This window comes from Nannobrachium achirus (genome assembly GCF_963921795.1).
Source record: "Nannobrachium achirus genome assembly, chromosome: 1".
Classification (NCBI taxonomy): domain Eukaryota; kingdom Metazoa; phylum Chordata; class Actinopteri; order Myctophiformes; family Myctophidae; genus Nannobrachium; species Nannobrachium achirus.
In genome coordinates this window covers 59,981,166-60,005,779 of record NC_137810.1, presented here as the reverse complement: position 1 = coordinate 60,005,779, position 24,614 = coordinate 59,981,166, and the positions used below count along the sequence as shown (strand labels likewise).

At 43.5% G+C, this 24,614-nt stretch overlaps 3 protein-coding genes across 6 annotated transcripts in view; 2 read left to right on the top strand and 1 right to left on the bottom strand.

The window, feature by feature from the left end:
- Positions 1-132: 132 nt before the first annotated feature.
- Positions 133-5,455, top strand: cimap1d (CIMAP1 family member D; the record flags this gene model as incomplete). Of its 2 annotated transcripts, none has more annotated exons than XM_080733415.1 (4): positions 133-181; positions 2,830-2,940; positions 4,182-4,295; positions 4,968-5,455. In XM_080733415.1, the coding sequence occupies 4 exons, from the start codon at positions 133-135 to the stop codon at positions 5,453-5,455; spliced, it is 762 nt and encodes a 253-aa protein (XP_080589541.1). The 2 variants fall into 2 exon arrangements, with proteins under 2 accessions (XP_080589541.1, XP_080589540.1); XM_080733414.1 differs by having other exon boundaries at positions 4,182-4,316.
- Positions 5,456-6,029: 574 nt separating this feature from the next.
- Positions 6,030-8,684, bottom strand: cks2 (CDC28 protein kinase regulatory subunit 2). The gene is made up of 3 exons (XM_080721191.1): positions 8,544-8,684; positions 7,244-7,371; positions 6,030-6,487 (listed from the first exon to the last, which is right to left on the bottom strand). Exons 1-3 carry the CDS (start codon positions 8,600-8,602, stop codon positions 6,441-6,443), a joined length of 234 nt encoding a protein of 77 aa, XP_080577317.1. The 5' UTR covers positions 8,603-8,684; the 3' UTR covers positions 6,030-6,440.
- Positions 8,685-11,214: 2,530 nt separating this feature from the next.
- The window catches only part of shc2 (SHC (Src homology 2 domain containing) transforming protein 2), a 49,652-nt gene continuing 36,252 nt past the window's right edge, over positions 11,215-24,614 (top strand). For 2 of the 3 annotated variants that reach the window (XR_013962363.1, XM_080734021.1), the window contains exon 1: positions 13,967-15,672. Coding sequence is in view for 2 of the 3 variants with exons in the window: in XM_080734021.1 (XP_080590147.1) it covers positions 14,869-15,672 (804 nt within the window). In the remaining variant the exon portion in view is untranslated. Of the gene's footprint in view, positions 11,313-13,966; positions 15,673-24,614 lie in introns of those variants that run through there. The other variant, XM_080734022.1, reaches the window with a different exon arrangement.

Genomic DNA, 24,614 nt, shown 5'->3' with positions numbered 1-24,614 from the left:
GAAAATTAAAGGCTTTTAAGTGCGCCTTATAGTCTGGAAAATACGGGTATGTCTCAGTGTGCTACTGTTCAATGTTCAATGTTGTGTACTGGTGCATTCATCCAGGTATTCTTTAATGATCATTCATTGGTCATGAGTGAAGTGGAGAAAAAGCGCCCTATAATCGCAGGCAGAGAGAAAGGTGAGTCTCTAAACGGAGAGCTAATCTTCACAAACGTATTATATTATTGATTTTCTTTGTGCCTGTGCTAGTAGTGGGCAAATTCTATATTATATATCCCAGAGTTTCTCAACCACTGTGCCGCGGGCCTTTGGGTGCCCTTTGAAATTTGACAGTGAAGTCACAATGTAAGAACTTTTAAAACCTTTTCAATACCTCAAGAAAGAAAAGAAAAAAGAGCATAATATACTGCATCAAAAGTAATCAACAAACTATTTCAAAACTGGTAAACATTGGCCAAATTCTAAAATAATATAAGTAAGTAAGCCTTGCCGAGCCATGAGGCCTATATGACTCGGCCGAGCCATGAGGCTCATAGGGCAGGAGCCTATCTCCTGTTTCTGTAGCGTGAGGCAGCTTGATGTACAAGTACACCCCCTGGACATGACGCTAGTATGTCGCAGGGACTTACCCCCAATCCAACCCTTGATGCTGAGTGCCAAGCAGGGAGGCACTGGGTCCCATTTTTTAGACCGGGGTTTGAACCCCGATCTCCCAGTCTCAGGGCAGACACTCAAACCACTAGGCCACTGAGCTGGTACAAAATAATATAGGAAAGAGGCAAACATTTAGAAAACAGCCACACGTGCTGCATATCTAGGTGTGCCCTGGGATTCTTTGACTATGAAAAAGAAAAAAGGTTGGGAAACACTGATATATACAATTTTAAAGGAGTAATTCACCCCAAATAAATACTTGTTTTCTATCAACACCCCATGAAGCCTTGAATTCATAGAGATTTTTGTTTTTGTCGCATTCGCAAATAATTTAATTTAATTTATCAAATGATACACTCAGATATGCGACAAAAATAAACTTTTTTTTTTATTATAACGAGGCCTCTACCTATTTATAACAACATTAAAAACATGATTTGTAAACAACAAAATGTGAATAAATATAACTTACAAATAACTTGACTGCGATTTGCAGTATGAAAAATACAAATCTACGACATAATTGAAAAGATTTCAAACTTGCGCAAGGCAAGATCATTTCTCAGCCTTCATACTTGCCAGGACTTGCTACATTCATTGTTAAAAAATGCTTCCAGCTCCCGGTAGCTGTGCTTGTGTAATGTTGTACATGCCCTTGAACACCTCCGTGCTGATGTAATGCTATTCCCCAGCTCCTGTCTCAGTGAAGTGAACTGCCTGCAGCACTTTCTTATTTTTCAGTCTAGAGAACATCAGCTGCTTGTCTGGCCCGGCATGTCTGATATGCACCAATCAACTTCAAAATATTCATTTGGGGGTCTATATATCAGGAACGTGCTGGCCATTGGGAAAAGCGGGACAACTCCCGAACGGCCGGTTCATTCCCGGCCGGTCCAGGCCAGCCATTAGGAAAAAAATTTAAATAAAATGTTCCTTCGTTCCATTTTGGTGGCTGGGCGGCCAACAAAGTAAATTTTCCCTGTCGGGCAGAAACCTTGTATCTCCAAGTTTCAAATGTATACATTTTTTCGCAAAGCAAAGCCCTGCTTCATCATATAAGGCCGTTTCACAAAAGCAGTGAAAACAGCAGATCTACAAGCGGTGCGAGGCGTTGTGTGCTTGTAGATCGGCTGTTTTCACTAGTTTAAATCATCTTTTAAATGATAAATACAAAACAAACGGTTTTGGACATACAAGGTTTCCACTCGACAACGACGAAATATAACTCATGTACAGTAATTGGCCCACTGGCTTGTCACTTGTCATGATCTAATGGCAAATCTTTGAGTAGCAGCAGCGCTATAGAGAGAGATCTCTCTCTATAGCACGCAATGAGGGCCTCTACAACTCTTTTTCCTGGGCTGAATCAGGGGCCCCGCTTGTCCCTGTATATTAGCTTGAGGCTTATTGGCTGCTGTTCATCAAGTCTCTCAGAGAGTACAATGCTGATGCCAGTCTGGGATCAGGTTTAGCCGTTCGGATCGCGGACGGTGAATGAGGTGGTCAGAGTGGTCAAAGTTATTCAGGGTTGTTCAGGGTTTACAATTTCACATTTTCCAGACCTCTATTTTTATTACTTTGATTTCAGCCTGATTATATTACTCGTATTGACGCTGGTGTACAATCTCTGTCAAGGACTATAGCTACCTGCATTGTGATATCAATTTGTCGCCTCAAGGTTTTAAAGTCTTACTTTTGTAATTTACACACAACTTTTTATTTTTTCAAAAGCAATTCCTAAAACTTACTTTCTTTCTCAACATTCAACTTATGACACAAACATAATAGCATTAAAGGGATAGTTCACCCCCCAAAAAAATAAAAATAAAATGCAGGTTTATCATGGAGATTACCTTGAATTCATGGATATTTTTGGGGTTTGTCTCATTCCTAAGCCAATAACTTGATTACCAGCAGTGGTTCCCTATGGCGACACAAAGAACCTGCTTAGTTCCCTATGGAGACACAAAGAGTCCTCAAATTATTGGCATTATTGGTAGGAATGCGACAAAAACAAAAAAATATCTATGAATTCAATGGGGAGAGTATTGATAGAAAGAAAAGTCATTTTGGGGGTGCACTATCCCTTTAAGATGCATATAGTTTTATCTGAAGCATGTCTTGAAAACGGCTCTATGAAGTTAGCATGGTGATGATGACCTGTGTGTACAGGGCCTGGACCTGGACGCTATGCCTTACCATCCACCATTGGGTTCATTGGCCACGACTTCACCAAGCCCACTAGCCCTGCATACAGCTTCCATGGCAGGATGAGTGACAACAGTGGGTCATTTTCTTCTTACTTTTTTCTGATATTATCTGTTGCATATTAGGAAGATAGATAGATTCTCTCTTACAAAGGACACATCGTGAGAACAAATCATTTAGTTGTAGCTTAACCCAAAGATTGCACACTGCAGAGAAGGAAAAGTGAAAATATTATGAAGCCTTTTCCAATGGCATTGCAGTTCACAGGTAAGTGGGTGCACTCCATCAGTTTGTAGGTACATACTGTAAATAGTGTACACATACAGAACAAATACTGTACATGTTTTCTAAATAATGTAATTAATAGTAAGTAAGGTGTGATGTGTTGCTATGTTAGACCACGATCAATAGGTATAATTATTATATCAACACACTCAACCAAAAAGAATCTTCACAAGATGTGATGTATGCAATACCTAATTAAAGCCATTGGGGGGAGACAGCTCCTCATGACAGTGCAGTTTGGTAAAAGAATAAAAAAATACAAATGTTTCAGTGGATGAAAAATATAGTTTAAAACAGCATATAAGCTCACTTCATTGAATAAATAAATAAACTACGGTACGGACAAAACATGCACAAACCCTTCATCAGTATGCAGGCTCACAAGCCTCATCCTGAAGTGGAGACGAACAACACTCCGGGCAAGTCTGATAGAGGCAGTGTAGGAATACAATATTATATTAAATAAAATATAATCCTCTCACTTATAATATATGCCATTAAAGGAGTAGTTCACCAACTTTTTTTCTATTGATTACTCAACCCATGGAGACTTGAGTTCAATAATACTTTTTCGTTTTTTGTCGCATTAAATAATATTAAATAAATGTACCCCCATTGATTGATTGATTATATGGGGACCCAAATGCATTTGGGTCCCCATCCAGAATCAATGAAGGTAAATTTACTATAATAAATGTTTTGCCATAGGAATGCGACAAATACAAAAAACTATTATTGAACTCAAGTCTCCATGGCGTGAGTAATCAATCAATAGAAAAAGAAAATCATTTTGGAGGTGAACTACTCTTTTAACCTAACTGGATTATAGAAATTATGTAAAATCCAACTCTTTATTTAGGCTTTCTGCAACGGAATACTTTGTATATGTGTATGATCTTGGTATACAAACTCAATCTACATGAACATTACGTATATAGGCATAGCAGGAACATTTACATATTATATTATTTAATGATATTGATGGTTACTATGAAAATAATGATACAATATCTTATTGGTTTCTCCTGCAGTGTACCGTGTTGACTCCAGTCCTGGACCTCAGTATTACATTGATGCAAAAATCACTCGCTTTGGTAGAGATGGTAACCCTGCATATTCCATGCTGGGCCGAATGAAAGTGCCTAGTAAGTTCACATCTAAAACAGGTAAAATACACTTCATTACTGATTAACCTTTTATTCCTAAATCATAATCCAATTAGCAAAAACATTTTTAGGTTTTAAATGTACAACAGAATAACCTTTATACTATAATTGTCAGTGATGCAATGTATTACAACTGTGTTTGGCACGCACATCTTGTGCCCTTGAACAGTGACAGCTATGGATGTTGACAGCAGTTCTTGTATTCTAGTGTCAGCTGGTGCAACTGAATTTTTGAGCCGCCGTTTGCCCAGCACTAATGGCGGTTACTCTACAGATGGTGTCGAGTAGCTTGTTTTCACATGGTAACCATGATTCTAGGGCGGTCACGATTATTACATTTTACATGACGATTAACATATACGACACATAACCTAAATACACAAAGGAATTACATTTTTGACAACTTTATACTCTAAAAGGAACATTGATGGTGGAAATAGCCGATCTACAAGCTCACAACCCATCACATCACGACGCGCTGTGATCTTGTAGATCGGCTATTTCCACTATTTTAGAAAATGTTTTGAATATTTATTATGAACATTTTTCAACCTGGAAACGATTGACAAAATAATTGCGATTTAGACGACTATGTAATAATCATGACAGCCCTAACCATGATTCAACTATTTTTTCCTTTTGTTTTACAAGAGGCGATTTTCCAGACCCCAGGACCGGGCGCATACTGCCCCGAGAACGCCCCTCCGTGCAACACCCAGCGCCGCCCCCCCTCTTACACCATGGGCTATCGCACGCGTTACCGCGCCGTGGACGCAGTGCCCGCCCCCAACAAGTACTCTCTGCCCACGCTCATGGGACCGCAAGTCCCAAACAAGAGGGCGAGCGCCAGCTACACAATGTCAGGGCTGTACAAGACAGGAGGACCGTCAGAGGACCTGTCGAAAACACCAGGGCCTTGCAGATACAACAGCACGGACCCCAGTGTGTATTTGCCCCGGCAACCGGCGTTCTCCATGCTGGGACGTCACGGCGTGCCCAGAGACGCCACCAAGAAGCCCGGCCCGGGATCTCACAACCCAGAGAAGGTGACGGTCAACAGGCCAAGGGCACCAGCCTACTCTCTGGGCATCAGACACTCTGAATATGTTACCCCACTGGTTGTAAACGTAGCTGACTGAATATCATCATCATGCTCTGAATGCGTCACCCCACACTGGTTGTAAACGTAGCTGACTGAATACCAGCCACTCGTTTTAACTTGTGACATTATTATATATCACTGGTTGGTTCCCAAGCCCTGGGGTGAAATCTCGATATTCATTAGTCCAACTAAGGGTTAGGTTTAGGCATAGTTTTGTTGAGGTTAGGGTTAGGTTTAGGCATAGTAGCATTCACCAGGTTAGCATTCACCAGTGTCGGCAGGTTAGCATTTCACCAGTGTCGAAATAATGTGACGTTGTAATATCGCCACGCTCCCAGCACTGGGTCGGGACTGTGTTTTTAATTATTTCAAAACCTTTTAAAAAAACATCCCAAAAAAGCTGAGATTTTCATGAATTACAAAAATTAAGTAATTCCATTAATAAATACATTTTAAATCTAAGAAATTCCATAAATTAGAAAACAAATGTCTTAAAGGCAGTGAAAATATATGATTAGCTAACATGACATCCACTCTTGTGCAACAATCTAAAGTTTGCAATCGTTTAGAAAAAGATTATGAGCCCATGCATATGTATAAAGATATTTTATTTGTGTATAACACCAGCAATAACTACTCTAGAATAAACAGAAATTCTACTGTAACAATGTACAGTAATATTACTTAACATATTTAAACAAAGACAAATACAAGTTTGATTTCTAAATAACAGGTAGGCTTTCATTTAAAAAATAAAATAAAATGCCTAGGAGGACCCTCCAGTGAGCAAAAAAGAAAATCAATAACAAGATGTCATTTGGATTGGTTTGATCAGCTCTCCTTGGCTAACAGCCATTCACCCTGAATTCCAAACGTGAGGAAAACACTTGAAAACAATTTAACCGGGTCCTCTAAATATTAGACACCAAAGCACATATAAATATGTACAAACACACGGGGAAAGACGAAACATCAGAACAGATGGTGTGGCCGTTAAGATCTCTTTGATAGATGCTTCACACTCAGTCTTCTTGTGGCAGACGTCTTCGGAAAAGCAGTATGTGTGGCTCTAAAGAGCAAAAACAAGAGTCTGTCAGCACAAGCTGGTTGATTGTGGACTACAGCAGAATGGCTGTAATAGGCTATATGCACAGCAGCCATTTTGGAGAGAAGTTGGATGGTCTTCTCACTTCCTTCGGAGGTGTTACCAATAATACTAATGAAAGCTCTGTTCCATTCTGCTCAAACCGAATCAGGGTGCTGATATTGTGCATGTTGGCTCACTGGAAACACTCTGCTACACCAGGGGGTCTCAAAGTGTGGTCCAGGAATCCTTGTGCTCCCTTGGGGGTTTCAAATGACCCCTTAAAAAGGTGTTACTCTGAGAGTGTATCAATGGAACCAAATGCAGGCGTAAAAGGTTTGAAAACCACTGTGCAACATGAAATGGAACAGAGCCTTCATTAGTATCATTGTTAACACCTTTGAAGGAAGTGGGAAGACCATCCAACTTCTCTCCAAAATAGCTGCTGTGCATAGAGCCTATTTACCAGTTCAACAAGGCAGACTGCATTGTTAAAAAAAACACATTTCAATCTCCATTTGAAATAATTCTGTCCTTGGTACCCGGATAGGAAATATGTTATTCGTGTTTGATGTTTTGTTTAAATTAAATTGTGTAAATGTCATACTTTGATCACTCAATCATATATTCTTTGTATTCTATTACTACATTTATTTTGGGACCCCTGTATCCCCTCAAGGACCCCTGGCTGGGTCCCCGGACTATGGAATGGTCCATCTATGGTACCAGTGCTGTCCTCACCTGGTTTGTGGACCATGTAGTGAATCCAGCCCTGGCTCTGCTGGACCCCCAGTCCCCTCCATTCATCCTCTGTCATCAGGTGGGACGTGGGCACCAGTTTGGACAGTGTTTTCGGGAGCACGACATGCCTATGACAGAAGAGATAGATATGTAAACACAAAAATGCTAAGCTGCATGACTCGAAATGCTGTGTTCACTAAATGTATTACGCTCCACCACGCTTGGATGAAAAATGACTGATCTACAGGCTAACAAGTAATGTGTTGCAATGAAACATCTGATTGTATTAAACAACGCTGAAATCACCAATATTGCATCCGTAAGGACAGCTTGGATTAATCTTTGTTTCTTCTTCTTTTTTTACCCCCAGACATCTAAGTAGCTTGCGGCAAAGCTGTTGTGTTTACTGTTTATACCTCTGTGTTGTGGACTGTTGTCCCTGACATAATGATACTACTAAGTACTAATAATAAAACAAGTTAAACGCAGGGACAACATCAACATGAATCATGGTGATGGTGGTCAGCCTGGATAGAATGAGTGTGACCAATTATCATAGACAGAATTTCAGCTGGAAGAGCCAGTATGACCCACTTTTGACCAGTGGTGTAAAGTTAAGTAACTGTTGTTTCCAAATTCCAATACTTTAACTTCTATCCCACTACATTTCAGAGGCAAATATTGTGCTTTTACTCCACTAGTATTAAAAACTTGGTGAAATGGTACATTCTGCATAATGAGTACTTTCTACTTTTGCGTACACTAAGTACATTTTGATACCACTACTTTTGTAATTTAATGTGAGTTAATTCTGAATTCCGTACTTTTACTTGTAACAGAACATTTCTACATTGCAGCATTGAGGTGACCATATATTACTCGAGTAAACAATTTGAGTACTTTTCCCACCACTGCTTTCGACAAGCTACACCAAGCTACATGATACAGAGTGAGTATAGTAGGCTTTAAAAAGCATAAACGCAGTGTTACGGTATTGGTAAATAAATGTCCTAGTCGCCACTCCAAAGTGGATTTCGGGGACTCTGTGGGTTCCTTTAGTGAGGTCTAAATTGACCCTTACAGGTCTGTAACTCTGACAGTGTACAAATGGAACCATTTGTACACTGTCAGAGTTAAGGGAAGACGTTCAAATCTCACATTTTGAGAACCACTAGCGTTTAGAACACACATATCGCAACAGTTGCTAAAGTTAATGTAGCTAACGCTGGCGCTAGCACGCCGTCGGTGTGTCGTTAGTACACATTACACAACATTATATAAAGACGTTAATTAGACCCACCTGTACTCGAACTCCTCGTCCGTGTACTTGTCAGAGTAGTATATCTCTTTCTTGGACATGTTTTTGAGCGGTTGAAACGACGCAGTGTCAGGTTATAGCAGGGAGCAGTTAGTTGTTATGTTATGTTGTTTACAGAGAGGCTCGCTACTAGGCTGTCATCTGCTGTGTGTGTGAGTGTTGTTGGTTTGAAACTCTAACGGTCCACCCGCCTGAAGGAAGGAAGCCGCGCGCGGACAAAACATACAGAGCGCGAGCCTCCCGATTCCCCGCCCCTCCCTCCCTCCCTGATGACGCTGCAGTGGTTCTCAACATGTGGGCCGGGGCCGCGAAGATATTGCAAGTAGGTAGAAGACATGTGTGTGTATAAATATATTCAGATAGTCAGATACAGATCCATCTCAAAGAATGTTGTGTAAAAAAGCATTGCAGATGCCATAGCACCACAAAGTCAACTGACTGTGGAATCTTCCCCACTGACCTCTGAGCAACTGAACTCTGACTTCAAAAGGTTGACATTTCTCTATTATGAATGCCTGTTTTGAGTGGTCTCGTGTAATATTGTAATAATTTGAAATATGGACTTTTGATATTCATGTACAGTAGGCTATGCCATAAAAATTCAAAATCTCGAATAGGCTAATTCACTGTTTGTTTAATGTATCTAGAACATGAAAGTTTCAAATAATATATGAAAGTTTCAAAAAAAAAAATACTTTTACACAATAGGGATATATAGACCTATATATTGTGTGTGTGTGTGTGTGTGTGTGTGTGTGTGTGTATGTGTGTGTGTGTGTGTGTGTGTGTGTGTGTGTGTGTGTGTGTGTGTGTGTGTGTGTGCGTGCGTGCGTGCGTGCGTGCGTGCGTGCGTGCGTGCGTGTGTGTGTGAACTGGAACCCATCAAGGACTCTTGGATGGGGGTCCTCCTTGGACCTGTGACCTTTGAGAACTAGTGGACTATACCAGTGGTTCTCAATGTGGGGTCCGGGGACCCCCGGAAGTCCTTGAGGAGGTTCCAGGGGGTTCCCATCATAGAGTATATAAAAGGTTCCCATGCAGCTAAATGATCAATCAAGAATCAAATGGATCCCTATATCGCTCTCTAACTCAGAGAGAAATGGTACTCTCTTAGGCACTCTCCCTGAGTTATGGGGGTCCTGGCCTGATGCATACCAAACTGGGAGTTTTTTAAATTGAAAAGGTTTCTTTAGAACCACTAGAGTCGACTGGACTACACCACCAGTGCAGCTCAATCAGTGCTGTCAAAGTCAACTTCATTAATTTGGTTAATTCCTTTGAAATTGGACTGAAATTAGAAAATATATTCTAGTCAGTCCCCTCAATTCAAGCCTATACTTCAAGCCTATAACATCATTCATACATTGTGTTAGACACAAAAAGAACACATACGTATTGTCAATTTATAGAGAACTAACAATTGGACTTTCTTTTACATGTCAATACATTTTCTAAAGGTTTCATATTTACATTCACAGTGAATGATTTGCAAAAACGTTAAATTTAAACTTTCCACAAACTCAGCGCAGAGTGAACATTGACTTTTGTAACGTAACTTCAATGGATGTTTGAGGAAGTGTGTTGTTGTTCCAAGTTGTAATCACTGTTGTCAGGGTAATGGCTGCTAATGAGTGCTGCTGCATTCACAGCATGGCTTGTTCCACTTGTGCAATGGTGGAAGAAGACGTACTCACATGTATTTACTTGAGTAAAAGTATCAATACCACCATGTAGAAATACACTTTTACAAGTAAAAGTTTGATATTCAAAATTCACTTGAGTAAAATTACAAAAGTATTGGCGTCAAAATACACTAAAAGTAAAAGCACAATATGATATTGCACAATATTCCATTTCACATGTTTCCAAATGTATAAAATAGCAGTTCTGCAAGCTCACAACGTGCCACTAAGAGATGCGTCGTGAGCTTGTAAATCTGCTATTTTAAAATAGCCATGGCTGAAGTGGTTAATGTACTGTAATGTGACAAGCGATAGTTTTCAAATCATTGTATTAAAAGTACAATGTTTTTTTCTCAGAGATGTAGTGGAGTAGAGTATAGGCCTAAAAGTATTGAAAAATAAAGTATGTTAAGTAAAACTACATCAAAAGTATATTTAGTATAGTAGTTAAATGCACTTAGTAACTTTTCCACCACTGCACACAACAGGTAAATATGTCAACTCTTTTATGTATTCCTTTTCTAACCCAAACTGGAACCTTGTCCTATGAAAAAAGGTGGAAAAAGTCATAAAATGTCATTTCAAAATCATTATTTTCAGTTTGTTTTAGTCTGGAAATGTCATAGATTGATTTGGTAAAAATGGTTAGTTAGAAATAAAACAAGGCTAACAGGCATCAGTCAACATACTGTATATTGATTGCCTCTGGTTTATCAGTAACTTCTGATACTTTGCAGGAAAGACATGAAGTTTGATTGGCTGCTTGGAGGAGGTGGTAGCGTGCGAGCGTGTGTGTGTGTGTGTGTGTGTGTGTGTGTGTGTGTGTGTGTGTGTGTGAGAGAGTGTGCGTGCGTGCGTGCGTGCGTGCGTGCGTGCGTGTGCGTGCGTGTGTGTGTGTTAGAGTTTGTGGCCAGTGAAATGACATTATTCCCTCACTGGGCCAAGAGCTCCATACAGCTGCTGTGTATTATGATGACATCTGTCATTTGAGCTCCAGCTTGCCTTGTTAGTTACACATAGTTTAATCGGGCTGGATCCTATATTCCATCTTCTCTTCCCTCCTGAGTAGGTGAGTTCCCCATTTTTAACACTATATTTTTCAATTGATAATATTCAATAGCAGCTGTGTGTTCCTGAGTGAGTCGATGTCTGCCTAGATCTGACAGCTTTGATTGATTGATGTATTTATTAGAAGTTTGCATAGGAAAAGGAACAGTTTCATGACAGTACAGTTCAGTGAAACTCAGGTAAACCGTCGCTTATTGTGGGCTCGCTGAAAGGGAGCACACGTATGTTATCTTGAATATCTTCATTATTTATCTATCAGTCAAGTTCTCCTTAAGACAGTACATTGGCAGGGCCCTTAGCCAATGAGGTGCAGCCAAAGGGTAGATCTTTATGCCCATACATGGTGTTACATGCGAGCCCACACTGTTTCGTAGGAACAGTATTTCTAGTTTCCATTGAGATCCTTCTTTTTAACTCATATAACATTGAATGACAGACAGTTACAACACACACAGACACATATGCACGCACCCACGCACAGAGTGAGCTCCACTTTTTCAGACAGAGGTTTCCTTATTATATAGTAGGATATTATAACATTTCCAAAAATGTTCAAAAATCTATTACAGAACAGCAGATATGAGGTTTCTATTAATACTCCAAGCTTCCAGGGTGCCTGATGTATCAGATTTATCATCTACTCATGGCTTTTCACTCACTTTAATTTAAGTTGCTTGATATTTTGATATTCATTTTATCAGACACATCCCCCATTCTAACCATGATGGATTCAACGAAAACACCCGTCCTTGGTTCTGGTGACTGACTGGGAAGGGGCCGTGTTTATTAGCCTACTTTTTATCATTTATTTAATTAAATGTATTCTTAATTTGATCTATTTAACATATTCCCCCCAAAATATATATTTTTTAAGTTATAGAAAAAATACGGCCCCTCAAGCGTTAGAAGGACAATATCAGTCACCAGAACCAAGGACAGGTGTTTTCGATGAATCTAACACGGTTAAAATGGAGTTTGATGTTACAATGGGTTTGTGGCATGTCTGATAAAATGAATGTCAAACATCTATTTTTGAATAAGTTCGCCTTTTTTTAAAGGTACTGTAAGTATATTTCAAAGCCAATACTTTTGTATTTTTAATACAGGCCTTTAACTTTTTAATTATTTTGGTATTGATACCTTAATTAGCCTACTTAAAAGGACAACTTTAATTTTTTACAACAAGGGTTCATATTTTAGATTGTAATTAAAGAATATAAAAGATGAGTGTTAAAATTATTTAATTTACTTCTTTCTATTGTTTTAGAGATTCTTATTTCAGTGGTGGGGGCATGCGTACAAGTGGCTAAATATGTCATTTTACACAGAATAACTCCGTTCCCAAGATACAACGCAACCTTTCATGGTTGGATGTGACTTATGGGGGCTAGAAGTGTTACTGTAAATAGCAATAAAGAAAAAAGACATATTTAGCCACCCCCCATGCGTACGCATGCCCCACATTTTAGCACGGTAAACACGATAAAACAATAGAATGAAGCAAATGAAAACATTTTAGCACCCACTTTTTCTTTTCTCTAATTATAATCTAAAATATGAACCCTTGTTGTAAAAAAAACAAAGTTGTCCTTTAAATTAGTAGTTCACCCCCAAAGTGACTTTTTTTGATCACTTTTTTTTTATCACTGAGGAGACTTGAGTTCACCCATCCCAAAGAAAGACATCGGAGTAGTCTACTACTTCTTCTTCTTCCACCACTGCACTGCAAGGGATGGATGTAAAGTAATGAGAGAGAGAGAGAGAGAGAGAGAGAGAGAGAGAGAGAGAGAGAGAGAGAGAGAGAGTCAGTGAGGGTTGAGAGCAACTAGGAGCTAAAAGGATTGTGCTTTCCAGAGTATGGCGGATGGCTCTCAGGGGAGCTGGCTGGGAGGCCAGGGGAGTTGAGGAGAGGGAGGTCAGGCAGATGGGATAGATTGGGTGGATGCTTTCAGTGATGTAGCCTTTTATGAGGCAGGGCTTTGCATCACTCCTCTGGCTAGTGACGTTTTTTTCCCTGTTCCATCGGACAAATTTGGGGTCACTGGTAACAGCCAGTCAGTTGGACTCATTTCAGTCATCAGGAGGATGGCAATTCCATATTGTCCCCATCCCAAACTCGAGGCGAACATCTTCTCTTTCTTTAAGAAAACAGTGACAATAGTTGCCTGCAATAAACGCCTGCAGTTTCCCTACTTGTGTCTGTCACCTCTGTGACAAAAGATACAGGCAAGTTAAACCGATGATGGGTGATTTTAAACACGTAGGCTATTCAATACTCGAGTGCTTTTCGATTCAAGCAGAGAACAAGCTCTTTAATTGCAGTTAACATAAGCCTAGGACGACTGAGACATTGTTTTGTTCTATGATATAAAGTGATTATTTATTATTATTTCCTTTTTCAAATAGCAGAAATAGCAGATCTATTATAGGTCAAAACGTGTGGCCAATAAAAATAACTCAATGTAATCACAAAAACGGCATCCCTGTTTTGGGCATGTCAGGCAAAATATTCAACAAAATGCCACTATTCGCTATTTTTGACCACACAGTGTCTTGATGGTTTGACAACATTCTTGTACCTCTCTATATATGTATTGCATTTAGAATTTAAACTTTTAGTCAGTCTTGTCTCTATAGACAAAAGCACTATTCACTTCCATAAAGGTGAAATATTGCTGTTAAGGTGGCTAATGTGCATCGACTCCGTCCAGTTAACTGATGTTCATTTACCTTTATGTAAAATGTGTCCTTACTATAAGTGTGCCTGCCATGCAATAGCAAAACACTTATTTCTTTTTGTTAGGGTTGTTGCAGTGTTCTCTTTTACTGTCACATACTGTAGTTTGATAATCTGCAATGTGTTGAGCAATAGGCTGCTCTGCAGTGTGTGTGTGTGTGTGTGTGTGTGTGTGTGCGTGCGTGTGTGTGTTTTTGTGCGTGAGTGCGTGAGTATGTTTGAGTCATATGCACTGTTGCGTATATTGATGTGAGCGCCTGTGTGTGTGTGTGTGTGTGTGTGCGTGTGCGTGTGCGTGTGCGTGTGTGTGTGTGTGTGTGTGTGTGTGTGTGTGCGTGCGTGTGTGTGTGTGTGTTCGAGGGTATAGCTCAAGCAGATGTGTTTTAGCTAATGCTGTCTGAGAGCAGCTGGGCAGGGCAGGGCTAATAGACGAGCAATAACACAATGACATCATCCAGAGAGAGAGAGAGAGAGAGAGAGAGAGAGAGAGAGAGAGAGAGAGAGAGAGAGAGAGAGAGAGAGCCAGCCCAAGGCAGCGAACAGGAGCAGGGCAGCTCAGATGCAGAGCAGAGCGGCATGAGGGTGGGAGCGTGTGTGTGTGCGTGTGCGTGCGAGTGGGAGAGGACCGGACAGCGCTGTCACCACTGACGAGGATATAGGACTCTTCCCTGAAGAATTTTGTCTCCCAGACGCATACCCCCCCTCTTCCATTACACCTCCTCCCCCCCTCCCTCCCCTTCCCCCCTTTCCCCCCTTGTCCTCAGCCATATAGCCGTCCCCCCCCCTCTCGGCCCCCCTGCTGCAGGCGGCTCCTCCGGGCATGCTCCTTAAGCCGAAGTATGGCCGCTTTCGCAACGACTCTGTGACCTCCTCCGACGACCTGATGCAGAGCCTGGCCATGAGTGGCAAAGTGGTGGCCACGCCGGTGGTCTCCCATCAGTCCGCCCCCAGCCTGCCTCTGAGCCTGCCTCCCCTGGACCCCATCCTAAGCTCCAGGTCTGCCTCCTCCTCCTCCGCCGCCGCAGGGGGGGCCGCGGCCCTGGCCGACTCCCCCTGCCTGGACGGGGAGCAGGACGCCGCCACCACCTTCTGCATGCTCATGCCCAAGATGCCCCAGTGGAAGTTCTCCAACTCGCTGCTCAGCCGGAGCCCCTCCAACTCCAGCTCCGGCTCCGGCTCCAGCAAGGACTCCTCGGGCAAGGCTGCGGCGCCTCCCTCCCAGTCCCAGCCCGCCTCCTCCTCCTCCTCCTCCTCATCTGGGGGTGCGACCTCAGCCAGTGGCCCCGTGGCCAGCCTAGCCGCCGTGTTGAACTCCTGTGACCCTGTGTGTGTCACCCCCTGTTCGTTGCAGGCTATCCGAGGGCAGAGAGCCGTGGCGGCAGCGGCGGCGGCGGCGGCCGGTTCGGGGGGCCACGTATTCGGAGCCTCGGAGGTCACGGGGAGCCCCGGGGGCTTCTGCAGCAGTGCCAGGTCAGGCATGAGCCGGCGGGCCAGGGTGGAGGGCATGTGGCTGAATGGGGGAGAGGACTTCAGCCAGAAGGGCGGCTTCATCCACAAGCCCACTCAGGGATGGCTGCACCCTGACAAGAAGATTGCAGGACCAGGGGCCTCCTATATTGTCAGGGTGAGTTATTGCACCACACACTCATACTAATTGTCTGTTGATTTATCACTTTTGTGGGGGATGTTTTTAATTAAAATATTGAACGTTGAACTTCTCGGGACTAGTTCATATTAATAAATCGCAGGCCGCTTTCGTTGTTTGCCAGCAAGTTTGGCATTCTTTTCTTGCAAACAGCTTCGCTCTTGTCCAAGCAAATTGTTTACATCTGGTTTAACAGAATGGGTACAATTGCCTGCTCACAGGTATCTCTAGATCACATGTTATTGATAAGTCCATCTCCAGGATTGTGTCCCTGCAGGCTGGGAACAAAAGGACACTACAGTGTCAGGCAGTTTGTTATGCAGCACCACATGTTGATGGCTGGGGAATACATAATTCACATAGATGACTTGGTGTGGCTGGCTGAGAGACTGCACCCAGGGCAGCACACAGGCTTCAGGCTGGAGATGATACCGTATCATTTATGCAAAGACTCATAGGACAATTTATGCTTTATAGCAGGGGTCTTCAACGTTTTCAGGCCAAGGACCCCTTAGCTGAGAGAGAGATGAAGCAGGGACCCCCACAACCTTTTCATAGATTCCATGTATAGTTTCGTCGTTTGACTGCACGATCATCAGTGTATTTTGGATTCATGTAAATTTGTGTTTTCAGATATTTAACCACTTGAGCCTTCATTACCTAATAATCTTGACCTTTTACTCTGTACTTAGTCTGCTCTTTTTCCCCTCTACACTAGGGTGACCATATTTTCAGCCACTCAAACCGGGACGCAAAACACTGTTGCCTAAAACCGGGACCCTAAAAGCAATGCGCACGTTACCGCGCACGCGCGTGCTCATTCTCTAACGTTCGTGCACGCAGACACACGCACCGCAGGGTTGCAAACAGGCAGTGAGTGATTGACAAACAGGCTCAGTGTTGAATTCAGACACACAATGAATTTGTTCATGTTTTCTGATTGGTTAGGTGAGCATGTTTTCATGAAAATAACATGATAAATGACTATGCAACCACTGAAAACAGCTAATATTATTTTAATTCTGGCAAAAACCTGGACAATTTTGCAGTGAATGTTGAAAACCGGGACATATTGGTGTTTTAGAGATATTTGTCGGGACACTGGGACACGCAGCTTGAAAACGGGACTGTCCCGGGTAAAACGGGACGTCTGGTCACCCTACTCTACACCAAACCTCTTTGCCCGAAAAAAGGCCAATCTACAAGCTTGTAGATCTGCCATTTTTTGCGACAGTTCTCAGAATATGGACACTAGGGTTCAAGTTGTTAATATAAAAAGGATTTGAAGATTTGGAGGACCCCCTAGGGGTCCCGGACCCCCTGTTGAAGACCCCTGCTTTATAGAATACTATAGGCTTTATGGAGGGTAGCATATAGGCCTACAGTAGTTGTGGCATTGTATACACAACTAGTTGTGGCATTGTATACACAACAACTAGTATACAGTGGCATATATTGCATCTGTTGCCTACTGCAACTTAAATCTTTGGAGACTGTTGGAATGGAAAATAGTCCAAATATGAACAAGAGAACCAAATCTCAATGGTTGGTTAAAGGACTTGGCTAAGAACATAATGATGTGGGGAGTGGCATTCTTTGTTTACCGATTGCGCGTGGAAAGATAGAGAAACATATGGCATACCATTTGGTTTACAACCTCGTTATGGTTATATACAACTGGTGTCCAGAACCTGCCATGTAATTCTTTTATTATCGCAAATTAAATCAAGCCACGTCAAGAAAAGGAAATTGTAGCCCCTTTTTTCCCGCCAAGAAGGTGGCATTGATTCTTTTTCCCCCATGAAATCTATCATCATGCGTTGTGAGGAGGATGGCTTGTACAAGGGACTGAGGACATCGCCTCGTCGGTGCCTTCACATGATTTATTGCCCACAAAGGGTTTGCGACCCGTCCCCGTCCCGAGGAGACTGCCTGACCGTCAGGGGTGTCGCAACAAATTCTGGGCCCTGGCCTGGGTCCAAGGATTCACTCACATTTTGTGTTTTAACTATTGCAAAATATCAGATATACAAGCTCACTTGAGCTTGTAGATCTGCTATTTGGTTTTTTTAAATGTGTGAAGAGTCTGAATATTTCAGATCCTTCTATATCAGTGGTGCTCCCAACCTTTTCACGTGAAGGACCTCCAAAATGATATGGATTTGGCCACGGACCCCCATCTCAAAATATTTAGTTCCAGGGACCCCCCCCAAGCGTGGACGTCAGTTGTTTACTTGTGCCTGCGGTAAAATAATACAACCCACTGATGGTAATCATCATCATCATCACGCATGTTTGCTAAGGTATTAGCAAACATGACTGGTGTCTTGCACGTGCTCGAAGGCGCGTGCAAGACACCAGTCATGTTGCCATACGGGAGAGTGTTTTTTGCAGGTCTTTCAGTCCGAGTGTATCAAAAAAGCACCTTGTTTAAGGTGGAGACAACCTCCCGTTGGTCCGGCCAGGTTAACATTCACCAGGTTAGCATTCAACAGGTTAACATTCATAGACTATGGGGCCTTTTCCACCAAAAGAACCTTGGTTCCAGAACCAGTGCCAGTTCAACTTTCTTGGAACCTTGGTTGGTTCTTGCGAACCGGCTTGCGTTTCCACCAGATTGAACCATGATTGAACCAGAGGAACCAAGGATTTTGTGGTTCCCGTTCGGAACCAACTTTTACGGTTCGGAACCAACTCCAGTTATCGGTGGAAAAGCTCACCTCTGGTTCATCCCATAGGCGGGAGAAAGAACCAGAACCGGTTCTTTGCCGGTGGAAAAGGCCCCTATAGAAAGGTAGACGCCTCCTTCAACTCTGGGGCATTGGTAAAAGAGGACTGGCAACGCTTCCTTGTGCGTCACAGAATGGGATGCTAGTTAGGCCAATCAGATGCAGGACTGGCGGGACTCCCTCTTTCCCACTGCAGGGGGCAGAGTGCCTTCCACAGATCCACACTTCTGCCAGTCCTGCTTTACCAGTCGCGCCAATAGACCCTATTCACGGCCCGCCACCAATTTCTCAGCAACTTCCTGGTGCTGACGTCAGCTTTGAAGGGTAAACTAACACAGAAATCACTGGACTTAAAGCCAACAAATCATTATTTCGAACGGTAAAATAAATTATAATGCTTTGTGCCTTTTACTATCTTGTGTTCTTGATCATGCTAGCCGTATTTTATACTTTACTATTCGGAAATTGCATTAAATTTGCGATTTCTGTGTTAACTCTATGGGCTTTTAGTAGGGTTTTCCCCTTCAAAGCGTGACGTCAGCACCAGGAAGTTGCTGAGTGGGCGGGACATGAATAGGGTCAATGAACTGAAGCGGCAGATGAGGTATCTAGCTTTTTATATCTGTGTTAACATTCACCAGGTTAGCATTCACCAGTGTCGGCAGGTTAGCATTTCACCAGGTTAGCATTCACCAGCGTTAGTTTTACTGAGGTTAGGGTTAGGGTTAAGGTTAGGTTTAGGTGTATCTCCATCCCCCCCGACTTCCGGCTCCTCCGTGCAGCCAATCACAAGCTTCCGCTGCCTTAACCCAGTTGCCTTTTTGCTACACTCGGACTTAAAGACCTGCAAAAAACACTCTCCCCGTGCAAGACACCAGTCATGTTGCCATACCTTAGCTTTTGCTGAACTGACGCCACTGCTTCCTCCGCTCTGCTCCCCTTGTACCCCCCCCCCCCTCCTCCCCAGCCTCAAGCCTACGACGTGGCCCTTGATTAGCCCGGTGCAGGGCCCAAGCACGCGTCCTAATAGCATTACACAGACACCCCATTCATTCCTATATTCAATTACCTTTTTCAGCCACTGTCATTTGCATCATGTGATGTTGTAGATCGCTGGTTCTCAACGTCTGGTCCGGGACACCCGCCTGGGGTCGAAATGTGTCCCTTATACGGGTCTGAGAGTGTACAAACGTTCCATTTGTAGGCTACACTCTCAGGCTCGCAGGCTTACAGACCCATTGTCTGTTTTTAATCTCTGGGACCCCAGTCTACGTACTGCAACATTCTTAGCCTGGGGCCAGCCTATATACTAATGCAGCTAACTAGTAACTGCAGTATAGAATCTGGTGGTTCAAAGAGGCGTGCCACAGTCAGAGAGCTAGTGCACGACCCTTAGACCATCCCCTCCATGTTTTAACCATAGGTTTTAACATGTGTGGGGATGATGTCTAGCTCCAGCTAGGCTACAACATTCTCAGTGTTGATATAACTCTGAGAGTGTACACAATTTGAATCGACTGGGTTCCATTTGTACACCTTTGTACACAGACCTATAAATGCCTGTCCATAGACTAGTACCTCCGAAACCTCTGAAATGTTTGGTGAGTTGCGATTTTCGACGTGCAAATTTCCGAACTCTAATTCGGTCTAATGCTTTTCAGAAGTCGCGAGCAACGTCATTTTGTAGTCGAACCGGACCTTTCCGCAGAAAAGTTCGGTTTCGGTCAAAGTATGGACAGGCCTTTAGGGTCCATTCGGACCCCCTGGTGGACCCCCCAAACCCAGCATTCAGAAGCAGTCATTGGCTCAGCCAGGGCCCTGGGATGGGAAGGGAAGGGAGGGGTCCGTCTGCGTGAGGCCTGATCTATCGTCGTACGCATAGCGTACCTTTCGGCGCGTGACAACGCCATACACGTTTAGTATGAAGTATAAGCATGAGGCTTGGCAGGCAGTGAAAACATATTGGCTGTCAGCAGCGCCGGGCTGGGGATTCTCTCCTTGCATTAACACTGTCTGTGCCTGGATGACAATTCACTTTGTCTTATGAGCAGGGGCGTCACAAAGGGGGGAGCAAGTGGGAATGAGTTACTTGGGCCCAAGGTGGAGGGGCCGTATGTTATACTTTAGCTTTTGAAAAGTCGTGAAAATGTGTGCAAACTTTTGAATATATGTATTTTTTAAGCGGACATCTGTAATTAAAATGTTGCTTCTGGGGGGGGGGGGGGGGGGGGGGTCCCTGGAACTAAATGTTTTGAGATGGGGGTCAGTGGCCAAATAGATATCATTTTTTGAAAAGATCTTAGAAGGACTTGAAATATTCAAAAATAGCAGATCTACAAGCTTGCAGCGCGGCACTCGGTGCCGCGCTGTGAGCTTGTATATCTGCTATTTTTCAATAGTTAAAGCGCAAAATGTGAGTGAATCCTTGTACCCAGGGCCCAGAATTTGGTGCGACACCCCTGCTTATGAGTGACACTCGGACACCACTGGCGACGAGGGTATCGGATCCTCCTTCCCTAGAGGAATTATTTCTCCCCCAGAATATTCTCTCTCTCTCTCTCTCTCAGTTTGCCATGCATGCAACCTGAACCATTGTAACTGAAATAGACATCGTATACACCACCTATAATCTAGCTGCCCCTTGGATGTCTGAGCTTGCCAACTGCAAGTGGCACTGCAGTATGCGTGCAAAGGATCTGCTTGGAGCTGCTTGTGCAAATAGGATTGCGTGGGATGCGTGGGCAGAATGCAGTTGTCTGTTATGCTGTGTTTAATGCGCGTAGGGAGGAGCACCCGCTGCATGTATTAGTGTCACAATGACAGGCTATTTCTGCTGCGCTGGGCCATTTTCTCTGCACGGCTACAGTACATGCACAGTGCATATGCATGCACGCACGCATGCACACACACTCTTGCAGACATGTGTGGATAAATGTGCATGCACACACACGCACGCACACACAAGCGTGCATGCACACGCGTGCATGCGCACACACACACACACACCTTCTGGGAGGTGACAGACAGACGTCGCTGTCCTCCACCCTGACACTTCCTGTGTGGTCACGTGACGTCACATCACGTAACGTCACGCTAGGGGTGGGCGATATGGTGATAAATATCGTTGAGACAATACAGTCTCCACGATATGCCTTTTCAGAGATATCTTATATATCGTGATACAATGAGGGAGCCTCATAAAAAATCCTGTTGAATTGTTAATACGATTCACTGCAGAATTCGTTCAAACCTGCATTTTTGTCTAAATAAGCCGTTCTCAAACTTTGAGATTCCAAGGACTCCCCTTAACTCCCCTTAACTCTGACAATGTACAAATGAAACCAAATGGACCCTTACGGGTCCATTTGGTTTCATTTGTACACTGTCAGAGTTACATACTTGTAAGGATCAATTTAGACCTCCCAAAAGGAACCCAGAGAGTCCCTGGACCCCACTTTGAGGACCACTGGTCTAAATGCCTGGTCTGTTACTCCTTTTTCTTGTAGTCCTTGTTACCTTGTACTGTAGGTGGTTGTACTGTTAGGACACTTCAAAAAATAACCATAAAAACCAACATGAAAAAGAATCACGATAAGATTATGTATCGTGATATAGCTTTGAAAAATATCGTGATATTGCATTTTTCCATGTCGCCCACCCCTATGCCACGCCATGCCACGCCACGCCACAAGCTGTGCCTGACCTGCATCTGCACCTGACACCCACCCACAGCGCCACAGTGCACCCCCGCACGCGCCAGGCAAGCCTCCGCAGCCTGCCAAGTCAACCATCATCAGCCAGAGAGCAATAAAAACCTGCCTGCAATCATTCTGCACAATTAGGGTGGCTGACATTTCATTTTAGTGCAGCACACAAGCCGTCTCTTCCAATTATGAAAAATAGACATAGTAAGCCATTTACTGTGGCTACAGAGTACACATTAGTGTTAATTTATCTATTTGTAACGCTGAGAGTATACAAATGCAACCAAATGGATCCTGACATCAGTCGGGTCCATTTGGGTGCATTTGCATGCTCCCAGAGGGGAATTAACACTAGGGATCACCATCTTACAGCAGGGAAGTAGTGGGAAAAGCGGGACAACTCCCTAACGGCCGGTTCATTCCTGGCCGGCCATTAGGAAAAAATTAAAAATAAAATGTCGGCCTTTGTTCCATTTTGGGGGTGGGCGGCCAACAAAGTAAATCGTCACTGTCGGGCAGAAACCTCGTATCTCCAAGTTTCAAATTTGTAAATTTCTTTCGCGAAGCAAAGCCCTGCTTCATCATACAAGGCCGTTGCACAAAAGTAGTGAAAACAGCAGTTTCCTTGTGCAAACTCTCCTGAACATGGATGCAGCATCTTATGTTGAAAGAACTGCCCTCTCTGTGTAGAAATCAAGCATCGGATATAGCCGACCTCCAAGCTCACAACGTGTCGCAGCGCAACGCGTTGTGAGCTTTTCAATATTTTCACCAAAAGGCCCTTTTAGAAATTTCAGCCCCTGCCTCTCTAACATTCTCTGCACGTCTCTGGCTATAATGACATGAACACAGAAAGGTTCTGCATTCTTGTTCATCATATTTACCAAACGTCATTTGATAACGTCCACCTGTTTGCCATCGTTTATTATCCTACTTGAGTCATATTTCCTTCATGTATTTTGAGTAGCAGCAGAAAGCCACGCACACACGCATGCACACGCGCACATTTCTACGCATACACGCGCGTAGCTCGCACACATTCATTATTTATGCATGTCCACACATAATAGCAGCTATAGGGAAACAAACACTGCGGTCACAAAACAACATTGCATGGACACTCATCAAGTTCGTGGCATCATGGTCGCAGGTTTTACACTTAGAAAGGTGACTGCCTGGCCGACATGCAGTGATCTCCATATTAGGTCAAAGTAAGTAAGCCTTGCCGAGCCATGAGGCCCATAGGGCAGGAGCCTACCTCCTGTTTCTGTAGCGCAGGGTTCTCCAATTAGTTTTCCCCAAGGGCCAAATTATGTCTAAGGTACCAATTAATCCGAGGACCACAGCATTGCAGGGGGCGACGGTGGCGTTCCCGCTACTCCAGTGACAGTTCAGATATCGTCGTTGTCGGGTGAAAATCTTGTATGTCCAAAACCGTTCGTTTTGCATTTATCATTTTAAAAATGATTTAAACTAGTGAAAACAGCCGATCTACAAGCACACAACGCCTCGCGGTGCGAGGCGTTGTGTGCTTGTAGATCTGCTGTTTTCACTACTTTTGTGCAACGGCCTTGTTTGATGAAGCAGAGCTTTACTTTGCGAAAGAACGTACACATTTTGAGATACGGGTTTTCCAGCCGACAATGACGATATACTAGCTGCTCTTATACCACCATTATTACTGGGGGTTGGTGGGGGCCAGACAGTAGCCCCCCGCGGGCCGCAAATGGCCCGCGGGCCGCCTATTTTGGAATCCTGCTGTAGCGTGATGCAGCTTGATGTACAAGTATACACCCCGTGGACATGACGCTAGTATGTCGCAGGGACTTACCCCCAATCCAACCCTTGATGCTGTGCCAAGCAGCGAGGCACTGGTTCCCATTTTTCTCAGCCTTTGGTATGACCCGACCGGGGATCGAACCCCGACCTCCCAGTCTCAGGGCGGACACTCTAACCACAAGGCCCCTTATTAGCTGGTGGCCTTGGCCATATTAGGGCAAGCTTCATCCCAATCCGACCTCCACTGACTCCACAGTATAAACTTAAACTTTCGAAAAGATCAAACAACACCCACACACACACGCGTGTGCGCGCGCACGCGAGCACACACACACACACACACACACACACACACACACACACACACACACACACACACACACACACACACACACACACACACACACACATCCTCTATTGCAGGAAGGACAGTAGGGTGCACAGTGAGTTCAGTGAGCAGAGATTAGATTATAGATAACCGTTTCTCAACGTCAGGTCCGGGGACCACCATGGGCCGTCCAAATGGACCCTTATACGGTTCCGCTTGTACTGTATACTCTCAGTTAAATTAACACTTAAAATAATTCTACAGTGTCCCAAAGATAAAAGAAAAGGGTTCCATTTGTATTGTATATTATGTATTCAATACAGAAGAAGACCAAAAATGGTCGAAACATCTATCTGTGCTACTTTGTCATCATAAATAAAC